Below are 25,651 nucleotides of genomic sequence, written 5' to 3' on the forward strand. Positions count from 1 at the left end.
GACCCCTAAGTGCTGACCTCCTGAGGCTTGACACTACACCTTCTTCCCTTCTTTATCTGTGTTTTCTCCAAAGATGCAGACAACACCCAGATTTATATTTCTGATCCTCACGTCCAGATTCATGTATCGGGATATCTCCCTGCCATTTCTGCTTGGGTATCTGCAGTTATCTCCAACCAGACATGTTCAAAGTCTTAGTTTGTCTCTACACCTCCACTCCACTCAGTCTTCTCCACCTCTGTGAATAGCACTCCGTCCGCTCAATCGCACAGCGCCTTGTGTCTGGTTGACCAGGTTGCCGTTAACAGGAACGGACCTCTGAAGTGCACGTGGCCCACTTAGCATCTCCTGTTACCATCAGCCTTGAACATCCGTCTCATAGATAGGATGATTGGGCACAAGATGATGGGGATTTCAAAGAAAAGGTCAGTAGGGTCCAGGTTTCTGTTACATGTGAGCAGAAAATACTGTTGTTCACTTAGCATCTGTGTGTAAGTTTGGATCAACGCTGATTCAAATGCAGCTCTCACGTTCAAAATCAGCACCAGCGTAGACTGATTTGGGAGGATACTGGAGAGCATGCGGTGCAAGGTGATGTGAGAATCTTTGACCCCGTGTCAGCTTTTATGTGCTTCATTACCTATTTCTTAAGACCTAAAAGTGGACCCTCTTCTCACAATTTGCTACAGCATCTGCCTCTGGAACTTAAAATTAGCCTTGTGCCAAGTATGGAAGCAGAGGGCAGATACGGAAGGGCAGGGATGGGAGAGAGGAAAACACCAGTGTGACTGAGTTTTTAAATGGGATTGGTAGAAAAATCCTTGGACTTGACTGAGTTTATTTGAATATAGATGAAGCTTCTGCTGCAGCCAGAAAGGAAGACTCAGAATAGCAGTAGAGATTAAGTTGTATTATGTTACAACAAAGCTACATGTTTGCATATCCAGAGCCACGGTTTGTAAACCTTGCACCCACTATGCATATAAACAAATTTATGGAATCCTTTAGACATTCAGTCTTTCTGTTCTTGAATTAGTGACATAGAGAAGTTAGTCCCACTGTGGACAGGATCCACCTGACTCTGGTTATCTGAGCCGGGTTATGACTCCAGTAGTTTTGCAAGTCAAGTTAAATAAGCCCATTTTGTCTACAGAGCAATAACATGCGCAGAGGCGATGGTATCAACATACAGCTCCGCAGTTAGCTAACTGTGCAACTTTGCACAACCTTCAGTCATCTCCTGGAGTAAATGTACAGCAGCATTACCTTCATATATATTGAGGACAAATTTTGTGTCTTTTTCTGACTTTTAATCATGGCAGACAGTATATGGGAAAGGGACACGTCTTCTAGAACAACTCTGCTATCCCTCAAAAAGAGATGCATTAGAAACACATGGACTGTTTTTCTAATGAGAAAAATAAATGCCTGGCCCTTACCTTCACACCAAGGGTTGAAGAGAATGTACGTGTCCGTCTCTGGGTTCCGGCTGGTGCGGATGATGCCATAGGGGGTCCAGACAGCGACGTACATGCGGAATTTTCCCACAATGCAGTTTGGAGAAGACTGGATGGACAGCCGGACCGACCGGTCCTCTCTCATGATGACTTTGGCCCCCCACTTGCCACTCTGCAGCTCGGAGACAATGGGGACTGGGATGTAGGTTCCCTTGTTCTCCTGAGGGTAGCGGCCTGGGAGGAGAAAGAAGAAACGCTGCGTTGGGGACATTTCCTTGTTCTCAGTCTGTCACCTTTGTAGCTGAAGGTGGGAAATCATTCATTAGACTTGAAATCATAAGTCTTGGGTTGAATATCACTTTTGCTACCAACTTGCATGCTGGTCGTCAATTTTCTTAACTTTTTTTAAGGTCTGATTTGTCATGTCTAGGTTAAAAGAAGAACAATAATACTTACAGAGATTTTTATCAGTTGGTTAGTCAATGAATTCAAATAAGATGCAGAAATACTAACGTGGACGTTAAAACAGAAGCAGAGCTTACAGGTTCCTGTGAAGTCACCATTCCCTGACAGCCCACCCTCTAAAAAGGTAAAATTGCTCTTTGAGGGTCCTAAGGCAAAGGTTTGTATTTATTCTGAAATCAATTTATTTGTCCTACTACTTGTAATAGAATTACATTTTTAGTTGTCCACGTGTAACTATTTTCATATTTAACTGAAGCATGTTTACTGCCAAGCTCATTAGTAATTTAGGCTTCTGTCCTGGGCAAGAATTCAGGCCCCGGAGGCAAATTATCCAGGTTTGAATCTTGGCTCTGCTGCTTCCTTCCCCCAGCAACCTCTGGCAGCTACTTGACCTTCACAAATCTCTATTTTCCTCTCTTTTTCTTTATCAGCAAATGAGACTAATGTGCCTACCTAACGATGAAATAAAATAATACATGTAAGATGCTTTGCACATGATTTCTCACGCATAACAAATTTTTACCTGTTATTTCAATAGAACATTAAACGTCAGAGCACTTTACCGTATGTCCAGGCTCTTCATGCTTTATACATAAGCTCTCGCAGGCTAACTCTTATCTCTCTTTATTGCTGTCATTTTGGAACAAATTCTGATTTCATGGTGTTGACCTCAAAACTGAATTTTACTAATGGATCCCTGAAAAGTCAGTCTTCACTGTGTATCGAAAGTCAACCTCACAGCGTTCTTTAACTCTTTGGCTTATGGTTTAATTTATAGTTTACTTTACAGGATAGTCAAATACACACACACACACACACACACACACACACACACACACACACACACACGCATGTATATTTTAAGCAGGAACAAATCTTTCACTCACAAAATTTTCCAAAATGTATTAGATGGTCAGTTCTTCTTGGCTTAATGAAAATCACAAATCAGATGAATACATCTACAAATTGTTTGGATTGTAAGCAGAAAAACCTTTCAGGGTAAAACTTACTCACGTCAATTGTTTTACATGAACCATGTGGAGGATTCTGCATCGTAACAAACCAAAACGCTGCTTCGTGTTGGCCCCTCCAATTACTGAGGTCTTTAAAGACCTTTCTGGCGGGCATGTTGTTGAAGGCAGAGCGTCCTAAGGAGGCATCAGCTCCCACTGTGTGATTCGGCAAGGTGCTTAATCTTAATGAAAATAACAATTCATACAATGCAAGGCAGGGAGAAAGATTAGAGCCCCGTGCATCGCTATTGTTAGGGGTATATGTTTATCAACACTCAGAATGAATATTATCATAAATCCAATAAAGCCTTGAAAATGATTTTCTACCAAGTTGTGACAGTGTCTTGGTGGTGTTCTTGGGAATACACGGGGCTCAGCCTCCGAGAAGCCTGGACATAAGCCCAACTGCAGGAGCCGTCAGCTCCAGAGGCACCACCATCCCCCAACTTCCTGAATATGCTCCTCGTGTACATGTACAGACTGGGGCCTGAGGTTGCCCTTTCTCCGGACGCGTCATGGCTCTCTGGAGCCCCCATTAGTGCCGAAGCGTAGACATCCAAAGCAATCTCGCCAGCTAAATGGGACCATAATTCACTTATTACAGGGACTTGTGGCAGCTGTTGCCACTAAACACTGACTGAGATTGAGAGCGCACGGTATTCAATATGACATGAGCTTGGTAAAAATAAACTCTCAGAGACAAAAATCTATGTGGTAATGACAGCATTAGAGTTTTTAAAAAGGATGAAAGGAATTTTAAAATGAATTACATAAGCAAGCTCCTTTAAGCAAGGCATTAGGAGGGTGTGTCTGAAGCTCCGTGCTAGGAACCTCAGCTCCACGTCTGTGCTAACATCCACCATCCCTGGGAGCATCAAATTACTAAGACAATCACTGGTTTCCATGGCTACACGTCAAGGTTTGATTTCAAGAACTCCAATTTTACCTAGCAAATTCAAGTTATGCCCAAAAAAGGAAACAAAAGGGAAAGCCATGTTTATTCATGCTGGCTTTGAACCCGGTCACGGCTCATTCTAGAGGCTGGTTTGTTTGACGCTTTCCCTTCGTGCAACAATATTGTCTGTTGTGTGCTGGGCATCATTCTCAGTGCTAGAGACACCACAGCAAGCAAAGCAGCCTCCTTGCCCACAGAGCTCATGGTCCACGGACAGAGCCCAGCCTGTGCTGACCCTGATGAGCCTGTTCCTGCTTTAACCCTCGTAACAAACTGTGAGAGGGAAATTGCCATCATCACCCTAATTTGACAAATCGGGAAACTGAGGCACGGGGTCATTAAGCAGCTTGTCCAGGGTGACGCAACTAGTAAGCAGTGGGGCTGAGATCTGAACCCAGGCGGTCTGGCTCTAGAGCCTGGGAGCTTAACCTCTCGACTGTACGGCAGTCGTAGGTGCGGAAAACGCTACGGCGCTGGTGAGAACCGCGGTGCAATTCTGACCGCGCAGTTAACTTGCGGGGCTCCCCTGGGCAGATTCCTTCATTGTCGGGAGTTCCATTTCCTTGTCCCTTTGCAGTTCTGGAAACTGGTAGAAAATAGATTTTATAATAGAATGAAGGCTCTATGCACGGCACACAGTAGGAGTTAAGTCAGGAGACAGTTATTGTTTGTGTTTTAAACTAATAGTTGCTTGGATGCAAAGCCAGAAGGGAGAAGAGTGATTTTTCCTTCTCTCTGGTTCTAAACCCGCACAAAGGTGGGAGTCCCAGGGAAAGCTGGCTACGTTTGTGGAGGGAGGTGTCGCGCCCCAGGGGAAAGCACTCAGATGGCTCTGACACTTACTGTGTGATCCTGGCAAAGGGCACACCCTCTCTCCACTGCAACTTCACGTACTCTGTCAAATGGGGATACAATGCGCAGTAGGCAGTGATGAAGAAGGTGGCTCAGTAAATGCAAGTTACCCTTATTGCTATTCCTCATTTTCTCAGGCTTCCTGATTCCTCTAAGCAGTCCTTTCTCTGCTCCAGGAGTGGGAAGCCAGGATGGGTTCGCCGACGGGAAGCCAGGATGGGTTCGCCGACAGCCAGCCTACACGACCCAAGTTCCCTTCCAGGAACCTTGTGCCACCTCAGCTCTGCGCTGCCCACCCCACCCCCAGCCCCACACGAGAAAGTGATGGCATTCCTCATTCACCCCAAAGCCGTAGTAATTCCAGAATTACCCTAGAAGAATCACCTAAGTCACATCTGATTTTCTGAATCACTGGTCACTGTTATCTCCATTCATGCCTTAGAGTAGAAGCTGGCACACTTTGGGCCAAATGTAGCTTGTAAATAAAGTTTTATTAGAACACACGCATCTGGGCCTGACTGCGCTACTGCAGCAGAGGCGAGGGGCTGTGGCAGAGAACAGCAGGTCTGCAGCGCCTGAAATATTTACTATTTGGCCATTACAGTAAAAGTTTGCCAACTTCTGCCTTAGAGAATTTCACATTTTATTTATTGAAGGGGTGATTTATTACAGAACCTCAGTGTCTAAGACTTGAAAATACCATCACCTAGTTTTTCCTTCAAAGAGAAATATGTTAGTAAGCTAGTAACAAACATCTGTGTCGCTATTAGGTCAATGTTTAGCTTCCTTAAAGCCTCTTCGTTAAGTTCCTCGCAGTCTCAGAGGATGCTGAAGACAGAGGACGCTGGTTGTAACTTTGTATTGATTTCAGTAGACGCAGCTAAAGCGTTCCGTTTTATTGCTGTAAAAGTTGTTTAGAGTTGCCAAGACAGTTCATATGGACAGAGATGGAAATAAAGTGACAGGAGCGAAGGTTTGTTTCCTGGGGTCGCTGCGAGGGAATTTTTACAGACAGGAAACTGAGGTTCTGTGAGGTTGTCACATGCAAGACAGCCGTGTAACTGGGCAGAGGCAGAGATGGGACACAGACCACGACCTCTGCCCTGGGAAGCCCGCTCTCCTGGCTCTGCATCATGCTGTCTCCATAGAGATGGTGGTCGGAGGATGCTGGAGGGATCACAAAGATGAAGGATGCCAAGAGAAGAATGAAGCTGGACGCTCTGAGGGCATATCTGCCAAAGGGACAGTTAGGGGATGCGTGGTGAGGGGTAGGAGATGTGCGGGAAAGAAGGATGAATCCAAGGGCTTAATAACTGATGGTGAGAAAGAGAACCTGGTAGAGAGGGGCTTCCAAAGAGGGTCTCAGGGCTACAATGGCTCCAAGTTGGGAAGGTTTCTAAGGTGATGTCAGTGACTGCAGGGAGGAGGGAAATGGGGGGGAGCATCACTGCTGACACGGCCAGGCTGTGTGGCCCCAGACCAGCGAATCAGAGCAGGCAGTGATGACACTGACTGCAGAGGGAGAAAAGAGAACCCAGATTTACAGGCCTTTTCATATGCACTGTTTGGAAAAGCTGATTATTAATGTGAGACCTGACCTGTCAATAGCACCTCGGGGTCTTGTCGGCTGCTCTGTTACACCATGTTTAATTCTGAATGTAATGATTCCAATGACAGCGCTGGGCAAGAATTTTCCATGATTGAATTGTGAGTGAGGAAGCTGTGACAGAGTAGTATTTCATCCCGCTAAATGGCCCTCTCACCTCCAGGAGGTAGCGTGTTTAAGAGACCACAATCAGCCTACATTCCAGAATGACCATCCATCAACTTCCACGACCGCCCAACAGCTGTCCTCGGCCAAATCTGGGTGTGGAACTCGGCCCCCCGCAGGTGACCACCGTGCACACGTTGGCTGAAAGTGAATAATGCCTGCATACATGTTTTGTTTTATTTTTTCCTCCCAAATTGTGTAATTTTGAGTTTAAAAAAAGCCCAAGCAAGAAAAATAGAAGCAGGAAATATAATATCCCAGAAAGGATTCTCATTTTGTTTTTAATAATGTAGCCTTTGAAATTGGACTACTAACCACGAAAAAAAACATCATTACCAATTGCATTCTTTCACACTTAACTAAAATTGGAGCTATCTTCCCAAGTGATGTAGAAATTAACAGATGCTCCTAGTTTAAATGTCCATTTTCATCTGTAAATTATTTTTTGAGGCCACACAAATACAATTTGTAAGGCAAAATTCGCTTAGACCATACACCTATATTCAAACGCCCCCCGCCATCTTTAAACTCACTGCTCTCCTTACACATATAGTTGTGAGGACCGAGGGGAGCACCTGCCTTAGCCCCTCACCGCTCGGAACCAGGAGGAAGGGGATGAAAATATTTAATTCCTTTAAGATTTTATTCTTTACCAACCTTGCCCCAGTGGGCCTGAGTTTTTGCGTGGCTTCTTCCTATTTATGCCATTCCCGTGGTGGGCAAGAGAAACCTACCTCCAGTTTACACTCAGCCCGACATGGCCTGGGGACAATTTGCTCTCAATCATTCATTTTACGGACCTAAGAACCCACTGCATGCAAAGCCCTGCATAGGTCTTACCCCGCAGAGGAATGTGTTACATTTAAAAAATTCATGTTCTAGTAAGTTGATGGCTTGGAGAATTTTTTTTTTAAATTAAAAACGCAATGTGCTCTGTGGTGATTAGGTTCCCAGGAAGTCCAGGCAGGCCACTAATTAGCATACGGTGCTGGTCGGTGTCGTTGAAAACCGTTGCTAATAGAATCATGCCGACCTCACCTGGCTCGTACCTAGAACCTTGGAGAGCACAGCACAGAGGAGGAGGCGGCGCCTGTCAGTCACCTCCCCCTGGTGCTCTGGAGTGAACAAACGTGGACCTCAGGACGCCCCTATTTTTCATCTCTCGGACACGTCGGCTGTAAGGCAAGTGCTTGTCGTCTGTGCGTCACCTGTGCTGTGCTTAGCACTGCTGGTCGTGAGAGTCTTAATTACCTGGAAACCCCAAAGAAAGCTTTGCCTTCTTAGTGACTTAGATACCTATTTTTCTTATTAAGAATGAAAGATACTGTTTTATCGTCTTTATGGCCTCACAGGCTGTCTCAATGCCTTAAACCGAGCAGGTGCCCTGTGAATGTCCAAGGACTGCACTGAGCTTTTTGCAGACACTGAGTCCCATTAAGAACATCACACAGACTTTTTAGAAGCCCTGAGATGCCTGTAGCAACCAGCTGTCAACTGCAAGCACCCTTCACAAGACATAAAAATTTCTAACTGGAGACTTTTTCCTTTAAGGTGTATCTTCCATTCACGGATAAATACATTTAAAGCTGAGCTCTGACACCACCTACCTGCAGACTTTCTTTAACAGTAAATTCTTATAAGAGGATCATCTCTAAGGGACTCGTGAAAATATACCATGTCTCCAGCTGGGAAGGTAAATTGCATGATGTTAATTCATTTTTCCATTTGACCCTTTGGTTTTTCTCAAGACGCAGCTTTCATGTTCAAAATATTCAATCTATTTCCACACAGGCCCTGGAAGCGTTCCTGGGACAGCGTGATGCATTTGGCAGAGCTGGAGGCGTGGATACAGGAGCCTTGTAAAGGGAAGCAAAGCTTGTTTTAACAGTCTCGGGGTGGAATGGGGGTGCACAGGGACCAGGCTGGAGTACGTCCCTGAATAACTTTTAGAAACACCAGGTTACCAGCTATAAAAAACCAAGCCCACCACCACCAAAAGAGAAACAATGATGACAAGAGGAGAGAAACATAAACGTTCAAAAGCAAATCATTTCATCAAAGAGCTCCAGAACCTACGCTGGCTGTTTCATACCTTGTCGGGGGGATGTATCTATGTACCTAGACATGTACATATACATACAATTTATCAATCGATACGTATTCGCATGTTTCCTAAAGGAAGAAAGCTTCACATTTATTCTGTGACTCCCTCAAACTAGAGAAGGAGGGGAGGTCCTTGAGGACAGGGGCTGGGCTTTGTTTGACTTCGTGTATCCGGTGGCTTGCGCCGCCTTGGAACAGACTAGGCTGCATAAACGTTTGGTAAATTGAATATAATGTATCTTCAAGGTGTCTTGCCTATGTTAACTTTATTTCACTTTCAATCCTTCCGAAGTCTCTTAAAATATTTCTTGGAGCAAGCTGTAATTCTGTGAAACGTCTATGAAACCAGCGCTGGGCGAGGCTCGCCGAGGGGCTCGGGAAGTCACGAGGCTGCGCCTGCCGAGGCCCCGGCGTGAGGAGGGCGCGCCTCACAGCGCCGCCCAGGCTGCAGTCTGGACGGGAGGGGACTCGGGCCTGGCCCCGGGGGCGGGGGGTGGGGGGCGCCAGCAGCGCGAGAGGAAGAGAAGGGCGTGAGGTAAAACCCCGGGGAAACGCCAACTACGCGGAGATAAGATAACCCCTTCATCTGTGAAGTACGACTGTGGGTCTCCTCCAACAAAGCTGACCCCAGCACGCCAGACTTCAGCTGGGACTACCGGCCACCAGGAGGACGGTGTGGCGGGGGCTTCCAGAAATCAAGTCATCGCAGCTGTTGGGCGCTGCGGAAACCCAGAGGAGGAAGCAGGTAAAGGTGCAACAAGGTGGGAGAGGGTCCCTCACAGGTGGCCCTGGGATCTCATCTTAAAGGTGGACAAGGCGGGGAGGAGCCTTCCCAGCAGAGAGAGCAGGAAAGCGTGGACCATTGGGGACCATGAGATGTCTGCAGCTGACCTGGGCAGGGGGAGAACCAAAGGGAGCTTTGACGCCATGCAAAAGCGTTTAGGCTGTGTCCCAGGAAGGGCTGAGGATGGGGCAGAGCCATGAGAAGCTTCAGGTGCCTGATGAGATCTGCACTGCAGGAAGTTCACTCTGGCTTCAGGATGGAGGATGGTTTGCGGGGGGACAAGAGTGGAGGGAAGCCAGTCAGAGAGCCGTTGAAGATGCTGGGTTTGACATGACGGTGTCCCTAGAGTGTGCTGATGGGCTCTGAGAGAAGTTAGGTGGAAGGAAGCAATAAAAAACCAACACAAGCACAAATGACACTGTTGTCAGGTTGTGAAGATTCATTAAACGTCATTTTCTGAGTGATGTTATTACCTGCCCTCCATCCACACTCACTCAAGTCTCCCTGGGTGTGCGTTGGGAGAAACCTCAAGGATGAGAAAAGAGGTCAGGGGTGAGGGTCACCATGGGCATGACATGGAAGCAAAAGCAATGATAAGTGAGAGAAAGGGAGGTAAGACTGGGAAATGCTGGAAGGAGGTGAAGCAACAACGAGCACGGATAGTACTCAGACCCCGATGTGCAAACACGACCTCCTACCAACGGGAGGCAGAGCCACCTGGAGACACGGCAGACTCCAAGGCTGGGGCAGGGAAAGTACAAGATGAGCCGGAAACACCTTTTTGTGCCAGAAAACAAGGAAGTGAGGATGCCGAGGCCAGTTGGAAAAGTTTCCAACTGGCAAAATCTAGGCCATCAAATTAATTACAATAGTAACAGGTTTAAGTAACCCATTTAATTAAAAGAGGAAATCATGAGTTCATATTGATGTCAGTCCATCACTCTATCAATACAGATTTTGGTGATGAATACAACCATTTCATAGTCTCAAGGTAGTTTTTTGTAAACTGCTTACTAATTACAAAGGGAGCAAAGAGTAAGTTTGCAGTGGAGAACCCTGACAGGTACCACTGCACTGGCGTCTGTGATGTGCTGCCCAGCGCCCCTTCCAAGAAGGGCTGATTTATCCATGGCAGCTGGGAGTGACAGCAGAAAATGGTCCTTGGTGGCTCAGCCCTCTTTGGGAATTACCAAAGCTGAAGAAAACTGCCTCGTCTGAGGCCACATCTCATTCAGGGGCAGCTCAGATCCAATGGATGATCAACACGGGGGTCCAGCGGTCCAGCCCAGGGGCTCCCATGGCTCCTCATCGGGTCAGCTGTGACGTTTGAGACTGCTTCAGCTCAGCCTCTCCCTCCGTCCGATTCTGCTCCCTTCCACAGAGGTTACTCCCAAGAGCGCGCCTTAATTGACTCTCGCATGCTAATTTCAGAATCTAGTTCCGGGGGATCCCACCGGCTACAGGCTGAGTGTTTGCATCCACCCCGCCTTCCTGGGCTCCCCCATTGCGGGCACAAAACCTTCACTTACACGCACTGCTAGAACACGGTGCTGAACGCAGCCTCACGGTAGCTTGCAGACACACCGGAATGACAGCACTGTGAACACCTCACCGCAGGCCCCAGCCATTTGGAGCTGGGGCCCTCGCCCTTTCCTCCTTGCGAGGACACAGTGAGAACCAGCAGGTAGGTCCTCAGCACACACGAGGTCTGTCAGCACCTTGGTTTTGGACTCCCCGGCCTCCAGAACTGCTAAGAAATAATTGTTTATAAGCACCTCGTCTATGGTATTTTGTAAAAGCCGCCAGGATGGATTAAGACGTTGACCCATAACTCTGCCCTAATCAAATAATCAAAATTAATGCAATCAGTAAAGAGAGCTACCCAAAATTCAACGTGCAACCAGACAGGATCCACCGAGAAGAACACAGCCCCACTTCTGTGCCGCAACTGCCAAAGACACATTACCTGATTGTGATCACCAGGAAACAGCAGACAAACCCAGATCGGGAGGCTTTGTATGAAATTACTGCCTTATAATCTTCAAAGGGGTCAAGTAACGAAAGCCAAAGGAAGACTCTGAACGTGTTCCAAATGGAAAACTAGAGATAGGACATGACCACAAGGCGTGACGTGTGACTCTGGACTGGATCCTCTTGCTATAAAGGACGTTGTTGGGACAACTGGTGAGACCCAAATGGGGTATGAAGATTAGACAGTCATAAGGCACCAGCTGTAATTTCCTGACTTTGGTGGCTGTATGGGAGAGCGTCTTTGCTCACAGGAAACACACACCCAAGTACTTAAAGCATTCAGTGGTGGTGGGACAGCAGGTTGACAACCCTCTAATGGTTCTGGAAGAAAAACGTAAGTTCTTTGTGGAGTTTGTTTCAAAATTTTGAAGAACTTTTTCAACAACAAACAACAGAACAACACGTGTAGCCACTGTTTGTATAATTATCCTGTATGTCTGTGTTCTCCTCTTTCTTTTTTTTTAAACCCTCAGTGATGTAGATCTTTAAGTTTCTTAAGACAAGCAATGCTTTCTGAGCTTTCTGTCTTTGGAAACACCAGTTTCGGTCCTTCAAAGGCATGTGCTACAGGGGACGGCCTCCTGGTGGCCCTGTGCTAGGCAACATCCTAACTGCCCAAGGGACGAGATGTGGCCGCCCCTCAAGAAGCATCAGCTCTAAGAGACTACGGGACCGGCAAGGAGCCAAGTGTCAAGGAAGAGCCCGTTCAGGGACGCAAGCCGGAGCCAAGGCTGGAGAAGTCAGTACACAAGCGGCCACTTAGTAAATCACCGTGGCAGGGATGATGGAGGCCCCCCAGGCCAGGTTCACTGCGCCATATAAATCCAGGGGGAAATCAGGCAGAGAGCAGAAGGAGATTTCTTTCTTACTTCAGAAGGTGATTACTTTGTACATGCGCCCTAAATAACCAGGACTGGGATTTTTCCCCTTGGGATTTTATCTTGCTGGTTCTAAACACAAGCACTGTCTTTATGAATCATCTTTATTTTTAAAATTTGGCTAACACTCCGCTCAAGTGTCTCTGACAATGTTTAAAGCAATTTGTTTCACAAATACGAAAGTTAGAAACGCCTGAGATGATGGAAATGAAGCAATAGAGACAGTGTGTCATCTTCTATCACTTAGAAATATGTTGCACAAATAAAAGGGTTTTGATGGAAAATGCCATGCTAGCTGTCTCCACTGCGTCCTTTCCGTCATTTTAATCATAGAAACACTGTTTTTGTCTCTGTAAAATTAATTGCTTCACAATACTGAGGGCTCTTGTCTCCCCTGTGCACTAATTTTCCAGGGAACTTAACAGCATTTTTGTCACCCTAACCTTGAGATGCTGGACCACAAATACGCTTGTCCCTTTGGGAGCCAGTTATGGGGTTGAGGGGGAAAGCTAGTTTGTCTTTGTGCTTTGCCAGTCAAGGAAACAGGGCTTGAAATAGTGTTAGTGATTATACGTCCACATGGAAAGCACGACCCTTTGTTGGAAGAGCTGACAGCATCACGCTGACAGGTTTCCAAAAAAAATACCGCACGTGTCACATGACAGCGCAAAGTGCTGCGCACGCTTTGTAAGCTGCGGGACCGCAGGACATGTCCGGGCCCAAAGAACCTCATTCTGCGATGTCTGTCTTCACCTGCCGGGGCTGCTAAAACAAAACGCCCAAACCAGGCGGCTTACACACCAGACACTCGTTTCTCACGTTCTGAGGCTGGGAGGCCCCAGCTCAGGGCGCAGGCAGGTCTGGCTTGTGGTGAGGCCCCTCTCCCTGGCTTGCAGACCATGTGTGTGTCCACGTGCTGGTCTTGCTTCTTCTTCTTGAAAGGATGCAAATCCCATCATGGGCCAGTTCCCTCGTGACCTCATCTAAACGCTAGCTGAGTCTCCCTCCCTCGCCGTGACTCATTCTGAACAGACATCTCTGCTCGACCTCACCTGCGCTGGAAGAACTCACCATCCCCGGGCGGCACTCCCAGAGCCAGATCAACACCACATCCCGCTCAGGCCAGTGCTCGTGGCTCCGTATGTCTTCCCTTGAAGCGTATTTCTGTGCACTGTTTGAACACTTACTCTAGTCACCAGCATCATGAGATGCCATGCCCCTGCCACATTCCTCACATTTTCAGCAGCTCCCTCTTAGCTCAGCTCTGATCTGACAGTCACTCATCCAAGCTTTCCCAGCTTATGCTTGTTTTCCTAGGATCCCATCTACTGAGTCACTCCTTCCCTCCCAAAAGTGTTTGGAGGTTAAACTATAGGGTTACCCTAGCGGTGACCCACCGAGCTGTAGCAGGCCCTGGGCCGACTTGGGCGAGAGCATACTTGAACCCTCTGTTGGGCAAGGATAGTTTCTGGGTCTGTAAAACAAGTGGGCGAAGTGATGGCTCGGATTTCTTCCAGCTCCCTAACATTTATATTCTGTCGTTCTGTGAAGTGCGCCGAGCTGTGGATTGCTTCACAACGAGCACACAGTAAAACTCTTACAAAGGCGGATTTCTCCCGGGCAGCCAGTCCTAACTGGATGCTGGGCGGTTGCTCCCGGGAACGTCTCCTCTGCAGCTCCCTGTTTCTGCCTTGAATCCAAACTCGACCCTCGGCATCTTGGTACCTACTCTCCTGCCTCTGTCCGTGCCTGACTCCCCAGGCTCTTCACCTTTTCTCTCAAAACTCATTCCTGGACTATCTCATTTCCTTGGGACACTGCTCTCTGCAGAGGGTCAGAGAGTTATTTTGCAAAGCCAATGTGTGCAAGTTTACAAACGGGTCAGCTGGATGGCATCAGCTACTCTCACGGAGCATTTCCACGCTGTTAGGGGGGCTTCAGCTGTTCCATACTAACGCGGAGGAGTAACTGCAGTGGGGGCATCCAGCACGCTGCTGCGGATTGCCTGTCACGTCTCCCCACATGGAGAGCTGCCTCTCTACCTGGATATAAACTTGGCAGATGGCAATCAGATATTTATTAAAGACAGTTGGAGAACATAATGTGAGAATGAGTGAATGAGATTGAAAATTTGTTTTTATTATAGTTCAGCTTATTAACAGTCCACACATTTCTCCCCCAAAGCCTGTATTTTTAAAGTATATTTGGTTTCACAATTCAAAGTGTGCGAATCTGATCATCTCCAGATGAGCAAGAAGGCAGGGACAACAGATCTCTTCTGTCTCTTCTCCCCACGGGCACATTTGGTGAATAAGTGAATGGGGTGGATATCACTCAAGTCTCTCTTGATCTCCCACGTGCAAACAGACCCACACCATTTACTGAGCCCCCTTTCAACTGTTCTTGAAAACTAATGGTGACTTAATTGCATTTGATCATGTTAATGAGATTCTGATCTTTGACAAAAGATAGCTTTTCAGGGTTCCTGTGTCAATCTGACATGACGAAATGGATTCTTCAGGAAGGATGATGATTCTGCTGTGTGGAGACTCCAGATGCCACAGCTCACCTCCACTAAGCAGGAAACTTGAGCTTGGACTTCTAGTTAGTGCCAAGATTTGCTAAGCAAACAGTCACTGGGGACTGGTTCCATAAGGTGGGTACATCCCTTATGGGCCAGAGTGGGTCCCCCATATCACCAAAGTTCCACAAAGCTCCCAGAGTCTGAAGAGTGAGCCGTGCCCCACCCCCAAATAGAAGTGTGAGAGTTGATTCCACTAAGGGTTCCTTTTTCATTAGAACTATGTGTACCTCAGCAGGACAGGAAGCTGTAGGACTTCCAGGAGCGCCTTCCTCCCAGCCTGCAGGGCACACGTTCCCAACCCCTCCTGTGGCACTCCCAATTCCTTAAGATCCTCTCAAGACCTACTTGCCTTGTCCCAAGACCTTCCCTTTTAACTGTAGCCGAGGTCCCTCCTGACCGCCCAGAGCAGCGCCTGCCTGCTGTGTTCTACATTTCCGGTAGACGGCTGCGCCAGCCCAGCCCTTGATTATACGCGGTATGTTGTCTTCATCAATTGTTGATGGAAGTCTTCTCACTCCAACTATATTAAGCTCTTTAAAGACAGGAATAGCGTCTTACATCCCCCATGGCACCCCACACAGTGTAAGACCCAGCAGAGGCTTCTGCATCAGAAATTCACCGGACTGGGCGTGAGATGAGATGGTGGGGAGGCCCTTCGGCAGAAACGGGAAGGAGGTGGATGGGGAAACTGAAGAAGCCACGTCAAGACTCCTTGAAGAACCTCCAACAACAGGGCAACGGAACCTCCAAAAGGCTAAGCCAGGCTTTAGCCAGAGTCGGGCTGGTGCATTTAAGGCATCCAACCCAGCTTCCTGAAGGCTGAAGAAACGCCTCTGAACAGATACAAAAATCGCTAGCCCCATCTCCTGAGGGTGCCTCCTCTCGCTCTCCTGACTGTGACTGATGGGGAAATAACCAAAACACTCATCCACAGGACGGTGTGCATGTCTGTACAAGAGAGAGAAAAGACAGAACAACAAAAGAGAGAAAAGGAGAGACAGAAATGGAAATAAGAGAAATTATAGGAAAGGGTAGAAAAGGTCAGAAGGACTGAGATAACGAGAAGAAAGAAAAGTCAAAAAGGAAGCGCAAAGAGAGACCCAGCTGTGTCCGGCTTGCCTCATGGCATCGAATGCCTGTCTGGCGCTGGCTGCTGTTAGAATGATGCCTTATGGAGGCTCTGCTTCTTTAAGGAACACTACAAAGATGTAGCTTTTCTATACAGTTGCAATATTCAAAATAAGGCTGGTAACTGGGCCACCTTACTAGCAAGCAACCATCGCTAAGGCGTTCCGAGAGCTTGCCGGTTATTCCCGCGTCAGTTCTCACACCAGGCTCGCGGGGTGACGTGAGGGCACAGATTATGAATAATTACTCCACTCCCATCCTTTCTTCGGTGGGTTTTAATTCCATTCGTTTGTGGTCTCTCTCTTCACAGACTGGAGACTTGAGAGCAAGGTACAGCGGTGGGCACATTAGTTTTCATTAAATGTTGTTTTCACCCTCTTTTGTTACCCCTGACTTCACCTACTGCAGGCATTTCTCAGGACTGATGCGAAAGGGTCAAAGGATGCCCACACCGTGTACTCCCTGAGTTCAGATCATGAGTTCTGGTGGAGCAGAGTTTCAACTGTGTGCGTGCTAATTAGCCAAGGTTATGAATTCCCATAAATGAAAGTCAGTATAAGACACAAGTATGGAGACAGAAGGGAGAGGGGAGAGAGGGTGAAGGCAAATCAGGGGAATAGAAGAGAGAGGGAGGATGGAGGGGGGAAGTCGGGCATCCGTGCAAGAATTCTCACTCCAGGATCCATGGTCCTTCCCAAGTGCTCCGTGGAGAACACTGAACGTGGCGAGCCACGCCGGCAGCTCTGTGACACTCAGGACACTAAGCTCCACTGAGAAACTCCAGCTGTGTGGGATGGGACGTGGTCCCCCCGCAGGACCGAGGGGGCTCCCTGCAGGTCTCTGGCGCTAGAATATGGGTAGTGAGCCCTCCTACTTTGAGACCAAACAGCCTCTGCCACTTCGGCTAGGACTGTGGGCAGATGGTTCTGGGCAGAACGTGGTCTGCGGTTTGTCAGGGTGCCTATTGGACCAATTAAGCTGTCAGCAGGGATGCTGCAGACACTGGGGCTGTTTGTTTGGAGGTTTAGCGACTGTTATCTTTTCTTTGCTCCCAGGAGAGAAGAGACAGAGCAGAGGCCTCCTCTTGGCCTTTTTGACAGTCTTATTTAGTAACAACCCATTGGAGAACCTCTCCCAGCGCCACCGGTGCTGAGATTGCTAAGGGTTCGCCCTGAAGGAGGTGGGTGGGAACCCCGTCTCTCATCGCCCTCCCCCAGGACCCAGGATGGGGTGGGGCAGTTCAGGGGGCACACTTGGTAACGGAGAACTCGACCCCTGGGGAGCCGCTGGGAGAGTCAGGCCAGGCTGGTGCCTCAGCAAAGTCCACACTTGCAGGTGGACAGTCAGGGAGGTCAACCCCCCTAATGACATAACCAGGATTGATTTTCTCTTTCCTTGCAAGCTGGGTGCTTGACAGCGTATCTGTCCTCTTTTAGAGCCCAAGGTGGACAGGCCACTGGGCTGAGACTCTGATGGTCTGTGGGGAAGTAGGGGTCACGGGGCCACCCCCACACCCCCCGCACTAGCCTGGGTAAAGCACTCATGCCCTGTGAACGCTGGTTTCCAGATTTTCAATGAGGTTTATCCCTACCCTCCTGCTTCCCAGTGCTGTTGTGGGAATGAAAAGGTGCCTTCATGCGTTGTCCCCTGCACTCCACGAACGACTGTTTGAAGTTCTGTAGCCCCTGTCTTCGGGTGAGGGGACAGTACCGGGGGGCTGAGTGAGTCCGTGGAACTAAGCAGTGGAACTAGGTCTGACCGGGGGCTGCCCGACTCCAGGCCTTCCCCCTGACCGTCCCCTCCACCGTGCTGCCTCCCAGCCCTTGTATCAAATGACCGTCATGCCTGAAATGACTCCCCAGGGCCAGTCACTGGGGCACACTGAGCCCTCAGACCACAGCGCGCTACTTCACCGCAGGCGCATCTTGCTTGACTGTGCAAACCAAACAGGACACACCAGCTTTACGGGAGGAGCCACCAGCCAGAGCGAAGCGCTGCGCGCTGACCTCGTCGCCCTGTGAGTAAGACCCCCCCCCCCCCGCCTCGCACCTACGCCCCTGACAGTACCCTCAGCCCTCCGGTTTGTCTTCCACTCTCTGCCACGGTAATCGCAGAAGTAAAAACCTGCATCTTTTTAACACTCTGCTTAAAACGCTTCCATAGAGGCTTCCACAGATGTTATTTATAGAATAACATCTCAGCTTCTTATCCAGGTGTCCAAGATTGTTAGTACTCTTCCAAGTCATCTTTCTCCACTGACCTTCCTTTTTTTCCCCCTGGAATATATACGTGTTCTGTTCCACTGGGTCAACTCCTATGCATCCTTTGAAACCCGGATCAAACAGCACTTCCCGGGGGGCTCCTCTGACTGGCCGCATGGTCGATCTCTCTCTCTCCAAGGTGCTTTGCAGGCATTTTGCCCAAGAGGCTGGCATGGACCTCAACCTCCAGCATTCAGCCTGTCCTGTCTGGATTCTCTAAGGGCAAAGGATGAGCATAGCTTCCCACTGTAATCCCACTGCAGTGCTTTGTACGTGCAGAGTTATCAATAACCGCCCAATAAGCACATTCGAAAGGAAAATTAAACTGGTTTCAAGGTAAAAGAAGCCAAAGAAAAATCTGGAAAGTAAATATCTAAATATAAAAAAGGGAAGTCATCATTTCTGAAAAGAGAAGTTACTGAACACGAATGCCAAATTGATAGCTATTCTAATGCAGGCACAACAACTGAAGTGTCAAAAAGAAAAAAAACATAGATATTATGTTAAGTTACCACAGCACATTGACTACAAATCCCCTCAGATTCTATCATCTACCTTTCTTCAGCGTTCTGCAGGATAAAGGTAATTCGCAACTGTAGTTTGGCATTTCCTAGAGTGAGTCCTGCATTTTACTAAAAGATATCATAAAAATAATAACATAGTAGAGCAGTGTTTACAGTAAAACAATTTTGGGAAATGTTAGGCTGAAGACGTTTCTTTTTTGACTTTGCCCCTCCTCAGAGTCTTCGATACACTAACGCGCGCTGGAACTCTCCAAGAAGAGGCACGGAACACAGCACGACCCAAATGCGTTTGACCACGGAACTTCTTTCCAAGGAACATCTCACATGACAGGTATTCATGGAGAGCACTCTCTGGGCAACACTGACCTAGATTCTCAGATGCCATTATCAGTCACTTTCACAGAGGCTGCTCGTCGGCGCAGAAACACACAGCGGCAAAAACTGGAAATGACTTCCTGCATCAACATCGCTTCCAAATGATGAAACAGGTAGCCCGTTTGCATCAGAACGCAGCAGGAAATAGTGGAAAGAAGCTAGGAAATATTTCTCTGCGTCTTACCAGCTGTATGATTTGGGCCAAGAGATTTCTCAGCCGAGAAATTGTGCCACGTCTGTGACAGTCACGGGTGGTGATTTTACCTGGACTTTCTGAACCAAAAATCCACGAAGACACCTGGTCTTAAAGGATTTGGGTGATGCTCTCAGATATAAGAAATGGTTCTTTGCGTCCCTAAGCGCCTGCAGCACCTGCTCAGGTCATCAGGCATGGTAATCAGTTTGTGTCTCTCTACCTACCACGTGAACCCTCCCCAGACCTCGTTCCCAGCATCCTCAGAAGACGAGGGATCCTTCTGCCGCGTCAACCCCGCATCGATGTCACTTCAAGCTCTACTTCCACTTCCTGTAGCACTCTCCTGAGTCTTCAGGAGTCTTCCTCTGCCGGCTCCCCTTTCCCTCTGCCTCCTTACAAGCTGAAGTACCTCCAACCCTAAAACAGACACCAAGACAAAAATACCCCACCTCTCACCCACATTCTTCTCTAGAGACTCTAAATTGTCGTAGCTTCTCCTCCCAAAAGATTAAACACCTTCTTCTTTAAACATCCAGTTCTCTTGGATTTAGTGACACTGCACTTCCCTGATGTCCCTTCTTCTTACCTGACCATGTGGTCTTTGTCTCCTTCAGCTCCTGGACTGACTCCTTAAAAGTTGTTTTTCCCCAGGATGGGAGCCTCAGTCCACTTCTCACTTGATTTCCTTTTTTTCTTTTTGGAATGATCTTACCCACCTAACATGTGTATAATACCCAAATTTCCAGGTATCTGACCCAAACCTCTTCCCTAAGCTTCAGATCCATGTGTGGGGCCATCTATCGGACGGATTTACCTGGAAGTCCCTCTAGCACGTCAGACTCAGCCGACTCAAGAAGAACCTCATTTCTGCCTCTACTGCAAGTCACTTAACCACTCCAAGCCCGTCTCATCTGGAAGACGGAGATGCCCATAGTCCAGCGCGCGGAGGGGTGAGTGGGGACTTGAATGGGTAGCCGTGCAGCGCCCCTGCTCAGTCCCCCGCGCCAGTGAGCAAGGCATCAGTGGGAGCCACCGCCACCAGTATCGCCTCCCACCATCAGCCTTTCTGTCCTGAATTCCCTCCTCGCTTTGTCTCATCTGGAAGTGCTGTCGGCAGCGGCACACAAGCCAGCATCTGACTCCCGCCTCCCTCCCTCCACGTGCGGAGTAGCAGCCACAAGTCCTGTAGACTTCTGTCTCCTAAATATTTCTCAGATGCCACCTTTCCTCTCCATCTCTACAACGACTGCCCGAACCCAGGCTCTCACCGTCTCTCCTCTGAGCCCCTTCTCTCCAGCCTTGAACCCCCTGTATAAGAACCCTTCCTGTCACTCCCAGCCTGAACACACACCACAGCCTGAAACTCCAGCTGGCTGTAGACACGCAGGCGGTACTTCCATACTCAAGACATGAGTGGAAAAGAAATATTGACATGTTAGGGATACTTCAGTGTTTTAATGGGGCCAACAATGCAGAATATGTGCAATTGATATGTTCCTATAAATGCTCGGGCACGCGATGACCGTGCCAGTGAGTGACCGACCCCACTGTGCTCTGTAAAGGCTGCACTTCTAGACCACAGGGTTTGCCCAGCTGGAGGGGGCTTCTGGCACACACCGCTGGGTGTCCACCAGCATCCATGCACAGCTCTTCTTTGTCCTCTGAAGAGTCCAGGAAAATGAAACACTGTCACAGCTCCCCCTACAGGTAAGGGTGGTAAATGAGACAGAAATAGCTCGCTGGGGCACTGGGAAAGCTCTGCTCTTCTGATAAGAGGGGGAGGCTTTGCCGGCACCATCCTTCCCCTCTGTTTTCTGTCTTACCCAGAAATATAAAGCCTGCAGCTGTTGTGGGTACCACCCAGGGACCGAGGAAAAGGTCAAGAGGATGTCTGAGGTGCTGGCCTCCGCGTTCCCTGGGCTCCTGCGCCTGGACTCCAGGGAGAGAGACACTTGCCCGAGGCCCCTGCAGCCACTCTGGGGGGCTCACTGGGGAGGGTACCATCTGCTGTTTGGCGGAGGGAGAGCTGGTAAGGAATATGGCTGAGAATTCTTTCCTCGGGATGACTCTGCCTCAAAGAAGCATCAAACAAGCAGGGGTCTCGTGCTAAAGTAACAGCAAATTAACACCACAAGCTGTTCCCGGGTTTTCACAGCTCCAGCTCCAGGCTAACGAAACCTGTAATTAACGCCCTGCCCCACACCTTCCGTGATTTGTCACGGCTGCAGGCTGGGGTGGGAAGAGAGAAAAGGCCCTGCAGTCTACCAGCCACACTTCCAGCCACACCCACCTCCTCAAAATCATTAACACCTCCCACCTAACCCACAGAGAAGACTGAGCCCCGCCAGCATCCAACCAGCGCAGCTGTCGGACTGGTGAAGCCCCGGACGGGGAAGGAGGTCGATCCCTGCTCACCTTCTCTGTGGAGAGCCCAGCCCGCGAAGGGTTAAATCCGGGACTATCCAAGCGAGGCTATGTGCTTAAATATTTAGAAAGAAAGAAATTTGATTTGAAGGCAGAATCACTTGTGAATAAATCCCATGACCCTGGGTTCTGAGGACAGCAATAAAAGGAAACTCCAGCATATTAAGACGTCCCAGCTCATCTTATAAAGCCACAGGGAGAGACAAAGGCACGATGACAAAGCACTGGGTGCAAACTGGAAGCAATTAAGTGTGGTTATTTTCTCTGTGTTTTTAATACAATAGGTCGCTCAACGCAATAGTTATGTTCTTTTAAAGTAGTGCAGAGATTGATCTTTGTTGATAAATCTCATTATATTATAAACATCTTAAAATAAACATTTGAAAAGACCCCTACGTGTCCTTTAGTTTTTACAAAGTGTTCTCTTTTCTGCCTTTTAAATCACTGCTCCCATATTCTAGGTTTCTGGAAATTGAGGTGCACCCTGCCTATACAAACCCTTGCCCTGAATTTCATTTCCAGTTCACATTCGATACTTATTTCTTAACAGCAATTACATTTTTTAAAAAATTGGAGTTGATTTATGATACTGTGTTAGTTTCAGGTGTGATTCAATATTTGACTCAATATTTTTGCAGATCATATTCCATTATAGATTATTATAAGATAATGGGTATAATTCCATGTGCTGTACACTAAATCCTTGTTGCCTACCTGTATTATCTATAGTAGTTTGTATCTGTTAATCCCTAGTTTGTCTCCCCCACCTTCCCCCTTCCCTTTGGAGATGAGGAGTTTTCGTTTCCACGTCTGTGAGTCTATTTCTGCTTTGTGTATACACTCATTTATATTATTGTTTAGATTCTACATATAAGTGACATCATATAGCATTTGTCTTTCTCTGTCTGACTTATTTCACTAAACACAATATTCTCTAGGGCCAGCCATGTTGCTGCAAAAAGCAGTATTTCATTCTTTTTTTTATGGCTGAGTAATCTTCTACTATATATTTATGTGTGTGTGTCTGTGTGTGTGTGTGTCTGTGTGTGTCTGTGTGTGTCTGTGTGTCTGTGTCTGTGTGTGTGTCTGTGTATGTGTGTCTATGTGTGTGTGTGTCTGTATCTATGTGTGTGTGTCTGTGTATGTGTGTGTGTGTGTCTGTGTATGTGTGTGTCTCTGTGTGTGTGTGTATGTGCGTCTGTGTGTGTGTGTATGTGTGTCTGTGTGTGTGTGTCTGTGTGTGTGTGTGTCTGTGTGTGTGTCTGTGTATGTGTGTGTGTGTATGTGTGTCTGTATCTATGTGTGTGTGTGTGTGTGTCTGTGTATGTGTGTGTCTCTGTGTGTGTGTGTATGTGCGTCTGTGTGTGTGTGTATGTGTGTCTGTGTGTGTGTGTCTGTGTGTGTGTGTGTCTGTGTGTGTGTCTGTGTGTGTGTGTCTGTGTATGTGTGTCTATGTGTGTGTGTGTCTGTGTGTGTGTGTATGTGTGTCTGTATCTATGTGTGTGTGTGTGTCTGTGTATGTGTGTGTCTCTGTGTGTGTGTGTATGTGCGTCTGTGTGTGTGTGTATGTGTGTCTATGTGTGTGTGTGTCTGTGTGTGTGTGTGTCTGTGTGTGTGTCTGTGTATGTGTGTCTATGTGTGTGTGTGTCTGTGTGTGTGTGTGTCTGTGTATGTGTGTGTGTGTATGTGTGTCTGTATCTATGTGTGTGTGTGTGTGTGTGTCTGTGTATGTGTGAGTCTCTGTGTGTGTGTGTATGTGCGTCTGTGTGTGTGTGTATGTGTGTCTATGTGTGTGTGTGTCTGTGTGTGTGTGTGTCTGTGTGTGTGTCTGTGTGTGCGTGTTTCACATCTTCTTTATCCAATTATCTGTTGATGGGCATTTGGGCTGCTTCCATGTCTTGGCTGTTGTAAATAGAGCTGCTATGAGCCTTGTTGTATATATCTTCTCAAATTAATGTTTTGGGGTTTTTTCTGGATATATACTCAGGAGTAGAATTGCTGGATCATGAGGTAGTTCTATTTTTAAGTTTTTTTTAAAGAAATCTCCATGCTATTTTCCATAATGGCTGCCCCAGTTTCCACTCCCACCAACAGTGTATGAGGATTCCCTTTTCTCCATATCCTCTCCAGCATTTGTTACTTGCAGTTTTTCAAAACTGAAGTATAATTGATTTACACTGTTGTGTTGATTTCTTGTGTACAGCACACTGCTGGCCGTTCTAACAGGTGTGAGGGAACACCTCACTGTGGTTTTGGTTTGCATTTCTCTAATGATGAGCAGTGTTGAGCATGTTTCATGGGCCTTTTAGCCATCAGTAATGTCTTCTTTGGAAAAATGTCTACTCAAGTCTTCTGCCCATTTTTGATTGAATTGTTGGTTTGTTTGTTTTTTATATTGAGTTGTATGAGACACTTTTTTTTTAAATATGTAGATTTTTATCCCAAAGGCAAATTTGCTATGCCCCACCCCCACCTTTTTTACGGAAGGAACAAAAGTAGTACTATGTCTTTTGCAAAAAAGAGAAGACTTCAAATGCTCACTGTAGTGGATGCTGTGGTCTTCCTGTTCAGGATGGAGGCATCCTCCGCCCTGAGGCTGGGAGCACTGGCAGCTCAAAGCTCTCACTCAGCTGCTCTCAGGGGTTTGCCCTCAACCACAGAGACCCAGCTACACTGATGACCGCCTCCTTGGGGACAGCCTGTAGCCAAGGACCAGTCAGTGCTGGAGCAGAAGAGCCCGCGCTCTTGCCACAAGACTCAGAAAATCCAGTCCAGCTCCAGAGCTCACCATGCGATCCTCTGGGGCCTTTGTTCATTGGAGTTCAAGCCTTCCCTCTGCCCAGCATGGCTCCCTCCGCCCCCACATGGATGCTGGTCCCAAGAACACTCGCCCAAAATTCCTTCCACACAAATCTCCTTCTCAAAGTTTGTTTCCTGGAAACTCAATCTAACACACTCATCTTATTCTTCCTAAGACTTTCATTATAATTATTTTCTGAATGGTTGTGGGAGAAGATCTCAGAGCTCAGACAAGGCCAATTCAGGGACAAAGCTTCCCTGTCCTCTTCTCACCGCCCTAGATATTTCTATACACCTTTTTATTCACCTTTAAATATGAAGGTAAAAATTCCTATGAAGGTGGACCAAAACTGTGGACAGAGCTTCCAATGAGTACTGGTTGCCATGCATGAAGTGATCACTGTATTCTAAATGTGTCAGGGAGGTTTTAATCAAACCTTGTCCAAACAAGTCTGCACACGTGCACACAAAAACGAAAAGCTAAATGAACTTAGGAGAAGAAATAAAAATAAATTTTCATCATATTTTAAAATACTGCTTAAAAAATTAGCTGCGGATTCCTCTCTCACCTGAAGTGCCCATTATTAAAAAATATTAACAATAAGAGCCTGCTTCCTAAATGTAATTAAACTGTGGTTGTTTCATTTTGCCTATCACACAGGAACAGTGATTTAGTTTGCCCTTTTCTTACCGCACAATTGGGTAACAAACAATTCTACGTAGAACCCAAGCATCACGCTGATGTTGACCCTGACTCAGGGATGTCTCTTCTTCCCTCCCACTTCTATTCTGTCTTCAATTAATTCCCACATTTATATACGAATTTGTACCATAAATCCAAGAAAGTACAAACCATATTCCTCAAGCGGTCAGCAGTCACAGATTTTTTAGTGTCTGCATGTGTTTACTTGTTACTCTTATAATTCCTCAAGAAATAATTACCACCAAAATGAGTCAAATGTTAACAGCTGTATCTTAATAAAGATTTCCATGATCAAATTAATTGGGAAGCACTGGACCAAACAAAGAAATGGAACTTGCTAGAACTTTT

The 25,651-nt window shown here is 47.3% G+C and overlaps 1 protein-coding gene across 3 annotated transcripts in view; it reads right to left on the reverse strand.

Moving 5' to 3' along the window:
* The window catches only part of F13A1 (coagulation factor XIII A chain), a 124,856-nt gene that overhangs the window by 85,181 nt on the left and 14,024 nt on the right, over nucleotides 1-25,651 (reverse strand). For all 3 annotated transcript variants that reach the window (XM_006181096.3, XM_032462451.1, XM_032462450.1), the window contains one exon: nucleotides 1,440-1,691. In XM_006181096.3, the coding sequence (XP_006181158.1) occupies nucleotides 1,440-1,691 (252 nt within the window). The remainder of the gene's footprint in view (nucleotides 1-1,439; nucleotides 1,692-25,651) is intronic.

Source organism: Camelus ferus, chromosome 20, assembly GCF_009834535.1.
Source record: "Camelus ferus isolate YT-003-E chromosome 20, BCGSAC_Cfer_1.0, whole genome shotgun sequence".
NCBI lineage: Eukaryota > Metazoa > Chordata > Mammalia > Artiodactyla > Camelidae > Camelus > Camelus ferus.